This window comes from Neopsephotus bourkii, unplaced genomic scaffold, assembly GCF_033783945.1.
Source record: "Neopsephotus bourkii isolate Nb327-2 ecotype Australia unplaced genomic scaffold, CSIRO-AGI_Nbou_v1 NB_547, whole genome shotgun sequence".
In the NCBI taxonomy this organism is placed as follows: domain Eukaryota; kingdom Metazoa; phylum Chordata; class Aves; order Psittaciformes; family Psittacidae; genus Neopsephotus; species Neopsephotus bourkii.
Window position 1 is genome coordinate 2066235 of NW_026901048.1, and position 13688 is coordinate 2079922.

At 34.8% G+C, this 13688-nt stretch overlaps 1 protein-coding gene across 3 annotated transcripts in view; it reads left to right on the top strand.

Moving 5' to 3' along the window:
- The window catches only part of LRBA (LPS responsive beige-like anchor protein), a 400194-nt gene that overhangs the window by 113260 nt on the left and 273246 nt on the right, over positions 1-13688 (top strand). For all 3 annotated transcript variants that reach the window (XM_061350996.1, XM_061350998.1, XM_061350997.1), the window contains exon 34: positions 12875-12939. In XM_061350996.1, the coding sequence (XP_061206980.1) occupies positions 12875-12939 (65 nt within the window). The remainder of the gene's footprint in view (positions 1-12874; positions 12940-13688) is intronic.

Genomic DNA, 13688 nt, shown 5'->3' on the forward strand with positions numbered 1-13688 from the left:
TTTATAAGTACTTAGTTTTGGAGGATGGAGGCTGTAGTCAAAGTGAGAGACAGGGGAAGGTAGGTTGCACAGTAGCCAGGAACAATGCTATGAAAGTGCTCTCCTGGGGTAGAAGAGACTTAAGTTTCAAGTAACGTTTCAGGTAATACTTGTTGTTATCACTAAGTAGAATAATCTGTTGAAGGAAAAATTTCAACATACCCTCCCAATGTAATTAGTTGTCCTGAAGGTTAAGGAAATTTACCAGGCATGTGGAAAAAAATTAAGCTCTCTCAGTCTATAAAAGCAACACTGTGATTTGTCTGTGTTGTCCTCAATTGCAGATTCCTTCTTTGGTGGTGATATATGAAAACTCTGTTCTTTTCTGTAAGGTCTTGGGGATAAAGTTTAGGGCTTCTGCATTCTTCTGCATTGCAAGGCACTCGATATCAACACAGTACGATATTTGGCTGGTGGTCAGTGGTATTAACCCTGGAGAAATTGAATGAAAACCCTTGGAAGGTGTGGGACGGCACTGGCTGTGGAATCCAGACTCCTGAAGTGCAGTCCTTTGGTGGTTGGATATTAAATACAATATTGTCACTAAGTTTCTTTCTAACAAAACAGAAGGTTAGAATGTCAAATCTGTTGTCTGGTTTGCTTGGATTATCTGTGATACTTGATCTATCCAGGGGTTTTTACACATACTGTGGCTTCTTTCTTTCCCAAGTGGGAGCTTTTTCTCCATCTCTGATGACCTGCCATTGGGTGCTGAAAATGTGTATTGACAACTTCCATGTTGGGTATATGTCACTGAGCAGAGTACTTGGAATAATTACAAATGGATTACTTTGTGCTATGGGTATTTTGCTGCTTGCTTCATTGAACTATGTTGTACATTCCAAGTGTTTGAAACTGCAGATCAGTTTGATAGGTAACTGAAGTGCAATTCAGATAAGATCGAAATAAGTGGAAACAGCTGGGAAAAGCTTTCCTTTGAACCAGAGTATGTTGAAATTATATTTTAAATCAGCTGTTTTTTTTTTTTTTTCCCTTGGACTTAAGCAGTATATAGATTTTGTCTCTCCAGACCTAGTTTATTGTAATATATTGTGTGTGAAACTTGAGGGTAACAAAATTTGTCTGTTGGAACGTCATTCCTGCTTTGATTTCGTGTTACTTTCTCAATTGTTTGAAAGTTTAATTGCATATAATTTCCTGCAATATTTAACCTGTTGAATTGCAAGGAATTGCTTTGAGAGGACTCTAACATGTTTACATAGGAGTTTCTTTCAAACTATTGTTCCTCATAATAATTAACTACTACATAATAATTACTGAGGCTTACACTTCTCAGATTCTGCTTTAGTTTGCTACACTTACATGTGTGAACTCTGCCTTTTCTGTATGGTGTAGTTGTTGGCTTCAGGAATAATGTGCCTTGTTTACAGTTAGTATGGCCTACAGATAGGGACTTTAAAACATTCATGCCCATCAGTGGGTAAATTTAAGACGGTTAAATTGTGATAGAACACTTTCTTGTGTGAGTCTATAAAGTGGATGTATATTCATGGTGTGTTTAGTAGTAAAAATCAAGGAAGTTTATAACTTAAACTCTGCTTTTGCGTTAGGTGTGGAAAGAGGTTGGAATGTATTGGGAATGATTTCCCAAGACTGTGTGCGTAAGAAGTGACCTTTTCTTGACTTAATGATGCAATAAGCACTTGATGTTTATATCCGGAAAGGTAGTGGTCACAGTAGTTAAGATGTGTGAACTAGTACTTTGGCTTTATCTCCTTATATGTTTCCATAATTCTTACTCTAGGAGGATATTTTAAAGGTTTCTCACTCCCCAGTTTGGAGATGAAATGTATGATGTGGGATTTTATGATGAGCACAAACTATGATGTGTTACATTTAGTGTGAGAAAGCAAGAAGTATATCTGATGTGTTATACTTTTAATAAATGGGGTTGGTTTTTCTGCATGTTAGATATAACTGTCTAAGTGACAGAAATAACTTGTTTTACCTAGGTGTACTTTTGACCCACTGAAAAATGCCCACTGCAGTCCGCAGCCACTGTATTTTGAACTATTTAGTAAAAGCAAACTGTATCAGGTGCAGCTGCAAACTGAGAAAAGTAGCATGAAAGAACCAGTGGTTTTTTTTTTTCTTTATACTACACACCTGTTTTCTGAAGAATAATTGTGAACTTTGTGGTTTTGAACAGAAATAAACTAAAAAATAATATGTAAAGAAATTGGGATGCGTGCTGTACATAGAGGTGTGTAGAGAAGTACAAGTGGATAGGTATGGTAAAGCTATGATATTTTTCTGTGGACTGATACGAAGCATTGTTTCTTGTGACAGTATGCTTGGAGAAATCAACATGAATGGTAGACTTTGGATAGAGGAATGGTTAAAAGATAGGGTTTAAAACCACAAAGCCATTCTTAGAAATAGTTTGCCACACTGGAGTGAAGAGAGATGACCTTTATTGAGGGCATCTTACTAAAATAGAATTGTTGCCTACAGTTAAGTTTTGGAGGGGAAATGAAGATTTTCTTTCCCTGATATTTTTTTTTTAATACAATCTTTAGCAGCCGTTCTATAGGCTTTTTGGATATGATAGGCTTTTACTAAGAAAAATTACCTTACGAAATGAAAATCAGTTGAATTTGGTCAGGAATCTAGGACATGTTGGTGTGGGTTTTAATGGAACACATGTTCATTACAGCTAAAAATATTAGCCTTTAAAACTGTGTTGCTGAGAATTTGTGTGATTGATGTATAAATTTTTATGTTTAGGGATGAGAATGGATATCAAATGTGTGAATCTTAGGGCTGTGATAGGGGAACAGGACAGCTTCATTTTCATTAATGTACAGTGCTTCAGATGTTCAAAACTAAGGGAACATAATTTAGCTACAGAAGCAAGACTTTTCTGAAGAAAAAAGGCATCCTGTTGCTTCACCAGCACACTAGGGCTTAAAAAAACACCACCATTTAAGGCGAGTTTTGTGCAGTGAGAGCACACCCTGTGGCTTGGCAGTCTAGTCAGAAGGATGATACCATGCTGACTTTATAACTAGATCTTTGAACAATATTCTCATGGGTGGTAAATGCAAAACAAAGTAATATCAACTGGCACTTAATTCTGTGAGCTCCCTGCTGATGGGGCTCTGCACTGAAATGGAACTCTTCCTGACAGGAAGTCAGCCACGAAGTGTGGAGACCTCTGAAAATAAAGTGTGCTTTAATTTGACACCCTGCTGTTTTACAGCTAGTCTGTTTAATTTGAGACCATGGAAAGAGGTTTAGTGGAGGGGAGGGGTATGAGATTATGGAAAGTTCAGTGAGCAGCAGCGCTTGTCACTGACTTTATATTAATCACAAATATGTGAACATTTTTGTTCATGTTAATAAATCAAATAACGTGTCTCTGTTTCCAAGCAAAACTGCTTAAGAAGCACATGGTTTGGGGAGCAGTACTGTTTACTCATTTGTGTCAGGAGAAGCTTTGCACGGTAGTGCTGTTCAGTTTATTGTTTAACCTTTAGTCTTATTTATACGTATCTGTATCTTTTTATATATCTGTGCAACTGGTAAAGCATCTGTATTATTGAAGATGATGCACTAATCTTTTACTTGTTTAAGTGAAAAAACTCATAATTCGTATTATGCAGCAATCAATATGATGTTGAGGTACATGTCTGTTAGGTAGTTATATCCTAGAGTCAAATTTGATTCAGAAGAATCGGCTGGAATTTATAAAGACATTTATTTATGTTTCTACTTAAACCAGAAGTGGTTATGTTCCTTCATTTCTGGAAAATTTGCTTGGTGAATGTGTGTGTGGGGGGAAGATTTGCAGTGAAAGGAGCAGAAAACTATTGTTTATCATGTTTGTTGTAGCAATGTACAGGGGCAGATGACAACAGAGCCCTGTGTTGCCTGGTGTTGTGTAACAATGGAATAATGGATACCCAGAATATTTTAATCTGAATGAAGATAACAGATGTAGGATGAGGAAGAGAATGTAGTATGCAAATGGAGTGCAATGGAAGAAACACATTTAGGTTTTCTGCCCTTTTTTGTAAAAAAAAAAAAAAGAAAAAGAAAAAAAATTTTGATTTAGCTTCCTTTTCTCTGAATCTTTTCTTAAAAGATCTGCATTAGGATAGGATTACCAAGGGAATGATAAGGGGCAGATTTGGACATTCTGTCTTTAAAGTGAAGAGGTAGGACTGGTTTACATACTTTGGTTTCATTCCCTCAGAGGTACAATGATAGCAGGAATCTTGTTCATAGTATGCATGCATTCGTTATGAGAGTTTAAATTGAAACAAAGCTACATTTGGGTAAAAGGGTAATACAAAGGGGCTTTTAGTTCCATAATTGTATTCACTGTCTATATTGTTGAGTTTTTTATTCTATTTATTTAATCAGACATTGAGCAGGAAGGTTTCTCCAGTTTAGTGATAGTAATGATGAATGTTGCTACCGGTGGAATCAGTCTATCACTACTAGTGCAACCGTGCACCAAGGAGCATGCTGTGATTTTCTTGTCTTTATAATTAGTAGTCTAGTAGTCTACCTTTGAAGATAGTTTTTCCATGCAGTGGTTTTACAAAAACTCAAATAAGAATCACAGTTAAATAAAAAAAGCATTGAAGTTGAGGCAGTTACTTTGTAATCCTTCTGTTCCTCGGTTTGTTTTTCTTTCTACATAAAAACGATGCTGGCACTGCAACTTGATTGTTTGGATCTCTTCCCTTTGTTCTTCTTATGTTGTCCCTTTTCCTCACTTCTGTTTTTCTGACTCATCTCTTTTGACTTTTAGTTTCTTGCTTCCCATGGCTGCATATTTACAGAACCGCTTGGTACTTCGGTTTCTCAATTAATGTTTAAGATTTCTGTTCCTGTTCTATCCTGAAGCTACTGTCTTTCATCTCAGCATTGAAAATAGGCGATGGTTAAAGAACCTGAAGAGGAAGCTGTGGTGGAAAAGGTTTGCTGCTAGATGAACTCAAACCTGACCCCTAATTTCGTTTCATGAGGAGTCATGGCAACAGCCTGCCAGTGGGAGAGAGAAGGGGAGAGGCTGCCCAAGCAAATTGCTTCCTCCATCAGGACCTGAAATCAGTGATCCACTCATTCAGTTTTTCCCTATTCTACAGTTTGTGGCTGTATTGGGACTGTAAATGAACTGGCTTTACTGGAATTGTAAATGAACTGGAATTTAACATAAACTTACATGTTTCATCTTAACCTGATATTGGTTCTAGGGGCAAAATTTTGTTTGTCAGGTCATGAATTAAACCTCTATAAAAGGCATGTAATGAATGTTTTTTATATATGTGTTCATGCTTTTTTTGATACTGGATAAAATGTTTGATTTCTATGCAGCTCTTATGCTGTGCTAGTTATTACTGATAGCATTTTATTTATGCAGTGAGTGATATTTTCATAATTTTATATGACCTTTCAGATTACAGACAGTGATATTTTCATATTTTACATGAACTTTTGGATTATGTGATTTCAGTTTTATTACTACAATCCTGTTTTAAGGGAATTTGTATTACTAAAAAATATGACAACTGCAACCTCTGTCAAGATTTTCTGGCTGTGTGTAGTTGTTGAAGACTGTATGTGCTGTAACATTTTATGTAGCATATCTTTCATAATACTGTATGGTTTAGGATAGATTTACATAGTTTGTGGAGAAGACAATAGTTATCTCAGAGTAATCTTATGGTATAAGTCATTGACAAGCTGACAGTTTTTTATTTAGTATTTTGCTGAACTATATAGAACTGAAGTATGCAAACTACTTCAGCTCTATGTGCATATGATGTGTTTTCAGAATCTGTAAAAACTTATTGTGACTTGAACTCAAATTTTTAGTTATTGAAATTAAACTCTCATTATAAGGCAGTTTTAGGCATTTACCACTAACAACATAATACCAGTTTATAGGAAGCTCTGTTTACATGGAATATCCCAAACGGTTAAACAGCAGGGGAGTCTTCTGCTTTTAGTTAAAAACCTGCTGTTTCTGTGTGGCTTATTTACTGCTTCTTTAATTCTTAATGTAGTGTGCTGTGGAATTGAGCATGCAAAAGTCGGTAAAGAATTCTGTTTTCTGCGTCTAAGGTTATTACTTGCTGTACAATAATAAAGGCACTATTTTATTGGGTTAGTTGTAATTAACTTCAGCACTAGGCATTGATATAAATCATTCCTAATCTGTTTTCTTTACATTTTCATTCTTTTAAACCAGTGTAACATAGCTTCTTTCTGTCGTCCTTTTACATAAGGACTAGGGTCATAATTGCTTTTTTGAATTAGGCTGTCGGAAGGTAATGTGCATGTTGATCCAAGAATTGATTAAGGAACACTAATGAATTTCATATAGCACTTTTAAACGATGTCTAATAAATACTGTGTAATAAATACTCTACAGCAGTGATCTGTTAGACCATTAGAATTCAATAGAGTGTTGTCATCCAGTGCAGCTGGAAAAATATTTCAGTATAAGAAACTTTGATTCTGTTTGATAGCTAAAATGGTAAACAATTTTGTGGTTATGAATAAAAAAATCATGTTCCAACTCTTCCCCAGAGTATACTTTATGAAAGTAGCTATTGTTGTTATAATCTTTGTGTTTTATCAGAGGAAAAATACTGAAACGCTTTTGGTTTTAATTTTTTTCTGCTTGGTCTTGGTGTTTGATACCAACTGGGCCATGTGCCTTTCATCAATACACTGGTGTACTGCAGCATTTTCAGTTACTGGTTGACAGCATAGGTTGTAAACAAGAATGCTATGTGTTCTTCTCAGGCAGTTTTGCAATGCTGAGCATGTGTTATTCTTGACTTTTTTGTCCTTTTCAGGGGTACGTAATCACACATGCGTAATCTCAGCCCAGCTTTATAGTTCATTATTTAGTTTGATGTGAGCGTGTTTGGAATATTTTCCTTCAACAGCATGCTTGGTGTTATACCTTCATTTGAGAAGCTATCTCATTTAGTTAATTTTTACACAAATTTCTCCTAGAAGACTCATTAAAATTTTTAATGCAAAGACTTCGGTTGTGTACTGTCACTAGCCGATTTTTTTGACAAAAAGCAATGTCAATTTTAATGGAATGCCAGCAGTAAATACTTTTTATTGTAACTGAGTGTGTTTGATAGTTTTAAAGTCTTATAAAAATAATTAGCTCTTTTATATAGTTCTGATGGCAGCCTTGCAAGTTTCCCCTGGAGCAGTCTCTAATGAACAGGCCTTGATTTTTCCAGTTGGGCTTTTAGATTCCCTGAGGACTTGACTTCAGACCTTGAGGGGCAGCAGCTGCCATTTGTCTCAAGACTGGAGTTGCCAAACAGACAGACCCATGTATTAATAGGACACATTTGTATAGCTTGAGTATGTGGAACCCTGATAGAGGCCTAATGATGATCATCTGTTGAGAGCTTGTAGCTGGCCAGGGTTAGAGTAACTTTTATCACCCTTACTGAAATCAAACCCTCTGTATTGATTAGGGATATAGCTTGACTTGTTACATACATGCCATGTTAAAGCTTTCATAGACAAGCCATTGTTTAGTGTGGAATAGTATCCATTGTTGAAATTTTAATAAATTCAAGCTTGTTTTAAGTTTTCCTCTGACAAGATGTTCTAAACTGTTAGAATAGTAGTAAATATTTTTGTAAGCTTTCTTTGTGTCAAGATTCAGCAACAGTGATGCTCTTCTGTAGAGAAAGGACCATATATATAATTATTGAAATTATTTTTTTCCCAGTCAGTTTCTAATCTTCCATTATTGATTTATGGTTTTAAAATTTTATTTTAGCACCCAAGTATGACTGTATGTATACTAAATAACATTGTCTCCAAATGTGTTTTCATGTTACTCGTATATTAGAATATCCCATCCTTGCAAAATTTTTGTTTCGTATACTACTTAGCCTGAGCTACTTTTGTTATTAAATTACTGCGTTGTGTTTCTAGACATTATTTCCCATAATTCCACGTTGGTTTTAATTTTTTTTTTTCAATTGAGCTTTGTAGAATAGAATAAACATGATTCAATTCTTTAAAAGGAATTTATGTTTGCAGAGATTCTGCTTAACATGCAGTCTAACCTGTTTTTTCTTGGTTTTTTTTTTTTTTAATTATTAAGAACTCAGCTGAGATACAATCTACTTTTCACTAGATGTTCATTCAAGCCTGTAGTGGATGTGGTGCTGAGAGAGTGCTGACACCAAGTGCAAACACTGCTGAAAAGTTCTTGATAGTTTACTTTAGGCACTTAAAGATTAGTATATCTCTCTATGAACAAGTTTTTCATGCAGATTTGACCTTTACTCTAGGATATAATATGTCTCTTAGTCATATGTTAACACATTTTCCCACTGTGCTCCTTCATGCTCCATTCATAGTTGTCAGTACCAAAGTCATCCTTCTCCTTTGTTTCATAACCAAAATAAATTATTAAAACTCCACCAGTTTTATGGGAAGGATGGATTAGCAAAGAACTGGCTCTTTTTTGCTTGCTTATGAATGTGTATTTCAACTGATAGATACATTTCTTAATTGTGGAATATATTGACCTTGTTAGGATATTTTTTTAATTTTCAGACGAAAATGAATTACTAAGGGTCATGCATGTGTATGTATATATGAATGAAAGTAGCAATGCAGTTGCCTGCAATTGAAAATAAAGCCATTTTCCTCTATTGGAAATGTTTTAAATATTCTGTTAAAGATCCACATTTAATTGACAAATCAGTTTTGCAAATGCTTTTATATAGCTTGAAGACTACAGATTTTGTTTTGTTTGAAATATGGTTGTATTTTTTTCCTAGAAATGTACAAGTGAGGAGGGGTATATCCATTTGCCGCCTACAGGCAAGCACTTCAGATTACAAACCAACAAAAATGTTTACCAGCAAAATTTTCTTTGCATTTTTTTGAGTGACTAGAGTTTAAGAATGGCTATATTGGATTAGATAATAGACACAAAGAGATGCTGAAGAAGAATAAGACAAGCCTGTATGATAACCTTCCACTTTCAGCTATATTCAGTTTGGGGTATTTTGTGAATTGGATGTAGTTTCTGTGTTATTTAGTCAGTATCAGTGTATTTTCCTTCCATGTACATATGCAGGCTCCTCTTGATCCTGTTGAACTTTTAGTCACTACAGCATCCTTTGATGTGATAGATTCCACTAATGTGTAATGCACTGGTCAAAGAACGACCTGCATTTCTTTGGTTTGAAGCTGGCTCCTACAAACTGCTGCTTATAGAAAAGGCTTTTGAGCAGGCCTGTTCTGGTAAATAAGAAGCTCCTGAAGTATTGGATTGGAACAAGGATATTCAGAATGAGTAGGGAGCCAGCAACAAATGGAGGAAGATGATTGATCAACAGAATTGACACTGGGAAATTCAACTTCAATGTAGAATTTTTCAAGAACATTTATCTGATGATGCCTTATGATTAGAGATATACCTAATTTTTAAGAAAGGAAATTGGAAAATCACTTAGTACAGAAGACTTTTCAATGCCTTTGAAGACTGAGATAACTACACATGCATATGTACCTGAAAGGAAATAAAATGGGATATAGAATTACTAAAGATTGTTTTGCTAGATTAATCTCATTGGTTGCTATCTAATGCATGTTGTGGTCTTTGGACAAAATGTATTTCCTACACAAAGAAAATGGAATAATTTATGAGTTTTATTAAAGTATTTGGTACTGTCATACGATTGATGATTAGTTAGAATTAATTACATAAACTCAACCTAACTCAAATGGGACAACAGTAGGGCATGATATAACCTTGAGGGAGATCATTAGTTTCTGAAAGAAGGGTTTTAAGACAAGTACTGTTTAATGTTTGCATTTGATGATCCTTGGGCACTCAGTAAGAATGTGTTAATGAAACTTGTTGATATAAAATTGGTGCTATAGAGAACTGGTATATAATTTTGGTTATGGCAGAATTATGCTGTAGCAACAGGAAATGTAATGTGTTATTCGGTACCAAATTATAATTCATAAGAGATTTGAAGGACAGTTGCAGAAAAGGATATAGTACTGGCATTTTATCTAAAGTACTTGCAGAAGTGTTCACAGATTCCATTAAGAAAGTATGTGAAACAATAAAGAGCTAGGAAGTTTACACATCAGATATAGTATTAGAATAAAATGTGATTTCTTATTTTTCTCCTTGTAGTGGTTGGTTTTTGTTACAGTTATTTGTGAATAGTGTTCAGAGCTCCCAGGGTTTTTTTTCATGCTTCAATGTAGAGTGTACACTGACCAAAAGCATTAAAAGCAGGTTATGTCGCTGTTACTAAACATTTATATCTGTAGGAAATGATGGTCAATTAAGTACAGTTTACAACAGGTATGAAAATATTGACTTTGTTGATCTTCCCTTACAGTCCTTCCTTAGGAAAGTGCTGAAGTGTGTTTCGTAGTTATTTAGTTGCATTAGTGGTTGAGTTTGAAGCTTTTAACGTGTTTTTCCCTGATACCTTAGGGAGATGGATAACTAAGATGTTGATATAATAATGCAATATGCATACTGAGTGTAATTGTTTGGGAGAGAACATGTACTGTGGGGAAATATTGAATGGATCATGAAAGATGATGACCATTAGTCTTTTCTTTCAACTATTTAAAATTAGCTTTAGGGTGTGTTCAGCTGTGATTTATGAAATTGTTTAGACTAACGCCTCCTTTGATGATGTCTGATACGGAGAAAAATACTGAAAAGTATCATGATAAATGCACTTTCTTTTCACTTTTGGCAACCTCCGTCTTCACCAATTAAATTTTCACGTATTGTAATGAGCTCTTTAAAAAAGAGCAGAGCAACAGATGGACAATGTCATAAATGGAAAAAGTTATTTTGCTTTGCTTGAGCTTTTGCCCATTTAAGCTAACAGAATAGTGTCAATAATCATATGAAGATACGAAAATATCATGTTTACAGCTTTCTATTACATTTTAAAAACTCACATGGATTAGTTGCATATGCTATTTTGTTTGGAAAATTAGCAGCTAAAAGGCTTTTATGGAAAAAAAGAATGCGTAAAGCTATTTCAGACAGCTTACAGACTGACATGAAGCCATGTAAGCTAAAATAAGGCAATAGAGAAAAACTGGGGGAAGGATTGTGGGAGAAATACTAAGATCTTACAATGTAATATGTTACAGTAAAGACCAATGAAGCTATGTTATGTGACCTGAAAAAAAACCCTACAAATGCCACAAAACCCCATAAGTGATACTGTGTAAATGGAGCTTAGCTGCTGCTTAGCATGATGCTTGCTTATTAATGCATATAAAGTAGTTATATAAAAAGTAATTATATACATTTATAATTCATAATGAATAATAAATCACAAATTCCAGTTATTCTACTCTTAATTCTGACTACTTGAAAATCATTGCAACTAAAAAGTGACAGAAGATTAAATAGGGCCTGGAACATGTCAAGTGATAAGTTACAATCTCTCCACTGTATTTGAAATCTGGAAAACTCTTTTTGTTTGTTTGTTTGGGGGGGAAGGGCTTGTGGGGCAGGATTTAAACTGTAAAGAAACAACATTGTTCTAGTGGCTTTTGTGTATATCTTATCAAACCTTTGTGTCACTGACTGAGAGGTAATTCTGTGTCACAGAGCTGCAAAAAATGTACTCCGACAGTGGGTATTAAAACCTCCTATATTCAGCAAATATTAAGCAAATCTGAAATTTGTGCAAGAGAACTTACAGTTTTGCCTCTTTTCCCTGTTCTGGAGCTGGTGAGATTTTGGATAAGAACTGCAATGATAGAAGTAGCGATGTGAATAATCATTAGGATTATTATTTCATACAACACAGACTGAAAAAAAACAAAGAAGCTGATGTAGAAAAGCTTATGAAACTTAACAATCTGTTTGCTGCAGAATCTGTCTTTTGTAGTAGTTTACAGAATTGGTAGATTTTAAACCAAGAGTTGTATTTGCCCTGTTCTGTGCAAATGCCTCTACATTTCCTCCAGAATAAAAGGTTCACATACTTACTACCCTAACTTTTAGCTCTGTCAACTTGTTCCTATTGAGTTTAGAATTTTAAAATCTTGATATTTGTGTTAACCAATTCTGTTTTTTCCTCAGCTTTCAAATCAGGGAAGCAAGCCCCAGAGATAGGTCATCTGTGTTGGTTTCTGTCTTGGGGCCAGGCAAAACCTGCTTACATGTATGAGGTTTAGAATTCTGTTGAAATTCAGGAGTCAGTTGGATGTAAGAAATGTGCAGTGCTCTTGTGTCTGACATTACTATTTCTTCAGTGTATTAAAAATTTACAGTGTTAAAAATGTGTTAAAAGTTGTTTTGAAATTTACTAGGTGTTAATGATGTAATATTTGGGTTATTAACAGATTGTTTTGAATACAGATGACGCCATGATGCTGAGGATTATTATCAGCATATATGTTAACCAGACTTTAAACTGTAAGAAAAAATTGTGTATAAAGAGTGAGCCTTATGTTAACATGAAACAGTTTGTTTCTGGCATTATCGAAGTTCAATAAGGCAAAAAGCAATCAGAAGCTACATAACACAGCAAAAGAAAATGATGCAGTTGTTTGTGGGATATTCTTGTATTTCCTTCTCCCCTCCACAAAATATGATTTTGAGTAAATGATACAGTTCTGGTTCTTCATGCTGGCAGTGTTTCCTTCCTGATTAGCACACAGTTCATGCCATGTACGTTTACTGATGGTGGTGTAAATTGCTAAGATCGAAAAGAAAGTGAGTAACTTTGTAGTTGAAAATGTTTTTTCTTGGTTTTGTTTTTATACAACCAGTTTTCTCTTGTGTTTTTCCCAGGAGTGGCAGAACTCTATACAGAAGAATGCTGGCCTTGCCTTTATTGAGCTTGTCAATGAAGGAAGGTAAGTCACAATATTTGAAAACACCTCTGTGTTAGCCTTCAAGAAGTTGTGTGGCTTGAAACATTCATAAGAGCTTTTCTTATGCCTTTTTGTGTTGTTTTATTTGAGTTTCACAATCATGATTTCACTTTCTTTAGTACTTCAGTTCTAATACTGACTATGGGATTTTGCAGAATCTGAATGCTCTTTAGTTTCATTAAATATTTCACTTGTCAGTGTGTCGTGGATTTGCTTTTTCCTGTCCTTGTGCAATGGTTAACATTGAAACTGTCATTTGTATTCAGCTAATCTCTTCAGGAAGGGAGTTGATATTTGGAAGACATTATAGCTAGGAACTGTATGATAAGCCTCTGTCTCAAAAATTAGATTCCTGTTTGCTCATTTATTTGCTATCTACTTCAAAATAGAAAGGGAGTCCCTTTAAGGAAAAAAAAAATATCTGTAAATATTACCAATTAGTTTCATGTTCTGTCCGTAACTATATATGTATATTACTGGAATGTATAGAAAATGACAGAGCAGGTGATGAGGCCATGCTCTTTGACTTGTAGTGACTATTCAGAACCATCAATATTTTCTTCATTAGGAATCGATTGTTGAGGCACACTAAAAGCAATATTTACCTTTTCTAAAGGCTTTTTTTTTTTTTTTGAGATGTCTTAATGCATTAGCTAAGGAGTATTATAAGAAATGCCATTTATCTAAACCTAAATTCTGTTACTGAGTAACTTGACCTGGTAAGAATCCCA